General features: G+C 52.4%; 1 protein-coding gene across 1 annotated transcript in view; it reads right to left on the bottom strand.

Moving 5' to 3' along the window:
* ACA1_247740 (uncharacterized protein) overlaps nt 1-594 on the bottom strand; it is a gene marked incomplete at both ends in the record, with an annotated part of 1,727 nt that extends 1,133 nt beyond the window's left edge. Inside the window, 2 exons of the mRNA XM_004335511.1 lie at nt 136-414; nt 586-594. Coding sequence (XP_004335559.1) covers nt 136-414; nt 586-594 — 288 coding nt within the window. The remainder of the gene's footprint in view (nt 1-135; nt 415-585) is intronic.
* Nucleotides 595-1,950: the final 1,356 nt, after the last annotated feature.

Genomic DNA, 1,950 nt, shown 5'->3' with positions numbered 1-1,950 from the left:
CTCTATTTCCGTAGGGCCACACCCTAGGGTGTGGCACAACTGCCCACCACACACACACACACACACACACACACGCACACACACAAATACACAAGGTGGTGTGAAGAATCATACCTCTGCTCAAGCCTTCCTGACATCCTTGGTGTACTTGTGGTCAAACCACTCAGTAACCTCAGGGATGGCCGCCTCTATGTACTCATGGTCAATGTTGCACCTGAAGGGAGATTGGTGCCTGTTCTCCAGCGGTTCTTTCGCTGTTGTCTCATCTTTTCCCCACTGCTGTTCAGCTTCTGCTTCATTGCCATCCTGGCCATTCTTGCTCTTACCATAGGCCAACTTGTAGCCACAACCATCAAGTAGGCCACTTTCATACAGCTCCTTCTCAGCCTCAAAGTACCACCTGCACAGGTTTCCCTGTGAGTTGCCCAGTGCTGCCCTCTGTCATATATTTGAATAAGAGAGTAGTCACTCATGTTAGTATGGGTCATATTGACGCCCTACATTCATACCTGTGTGTGTGTGTGTGTGTGTGTGTGTGTGTGTGTGTGTGTGTGTTGCAAGAGGGGAATGGAGAGGTGCGGCTACCTTTTCCATATTGGCAGCAGCAGTAGTAGCTCTGTTCTTGTTGGCGTCCTCTTGTTGGCCTGGTCTGATGTTGTTGTTGTTGTTGTTGTGGTTGTTGTTGATGCCTCCCGGTGCCGACGCTGCGATGTGGTTGGTGTAGGCGGCAACGGCATTGAATGTGGCTGCGTGGGGGCGGATGTTGGGGTAGTGTGCGTCACAGGAATAGCCACTGGGCTGGTGGGGCAGTTGCACCAGTGCGTGGGGTGGGGTCAGCGGGGTCTGCGTTGCTGCCGCTACCTCTCCTCCTCATCCTTCTTCCACTGCTGTGGCTGCCACAGGAGTGGGGATAGCCACCGGTGGCTGGGATGGTGTAGGCGCAGGCGGGGCGGCTGCCTGGTTGCCAGCTCCCACTGATGGCTTGGTGGGCACCGTGGGCAGCAGTCGTGGCCATGCCACAGCTGCAACTTGTTGACCATAGGTGTTGTGGGCCGACGAGGCCAGCCATCTCTCTGTGTTGAGCGCAGTCCATGGTCTCAAGGGCACCATCACTGGTGGATAGGCAGGCACATGCATTGGAAAACCGTAGAAGGCTGGAGACTGTGGCATGGTGGGCCAGGCCATGGGGGGGACTTGAAATGGCAGAATAGCCATGGTCAATGGTTGAACAGCAGTTGTTGTTGGTAGGAGGGTGGGATGAGCTCCCACCACCACCTTGGTCACAGGCACCATGGCCAGAGACTTGGGGTGAATGGTTCATGGCGGTGCCATAGCACCAGTTGATGACACAGAGTGGTTCGTGGGGGCGTAGGTCGCTGCTGAGCGCCAAGGATGAGAGTTGAGGGATGATGACATTGGCCTTCTTCTTGTTGTTGTTGTTGTTGTTGTTGTTGTTGTTGTTGTTGTGACAAGAGAGAGAGATAAAAAAGAAAAACGACAAAGCTGAAGAATGGGGTGTATGGAGAAACCCCAACAGCTCTATTTGGCGCCATCTTGTGTTTTAGGCGCAAATGACATGACTGTTACACATTGCTTAAAAGGCAATCTTTACCCTTTAAGGAGAATTTCCTTAAATCAGTCTGGCAGGCTGGCGCTGATCAATAAGCAAGCACACATTGCCACACCCTGGGGCGTGGCTGTGCATCTCACTTTTGGATTGTGGCAGTAGATGAATGCACACACCAAGCAAAAAAACAGTTTCATTTTTTGTGTCACATGACCACACCCCAGGGTTTGGCATTCATTACACACACACACACACAAATTAGGAAACACACACCCACATACCCACCCACACACACACACCCACACACACACCCACACACACACACACACTCACACATGCACACACACAACAAACACACACACAAACACACAGACAGCATGCTC

This window comes from Acanthamoeba castellanii, assembly GCF_000313135.1.
Source record: "Acanthamoeba castellanii str. Neff unplaced genomic scaffold scf7180000084763, whole genome shotgun sequence".
Taxonomy (NCBI): Eukaryota; Discosea; order Longamoebia; family Acanthamoebidae; genus Acanthamoeba; species Acanthamoeba castellanii.
The sequence above is the reverse complement of the archived record's forward strand: the minus strand, read 5'-3'. Positions and strand labels throughout refer to the sequence as shown.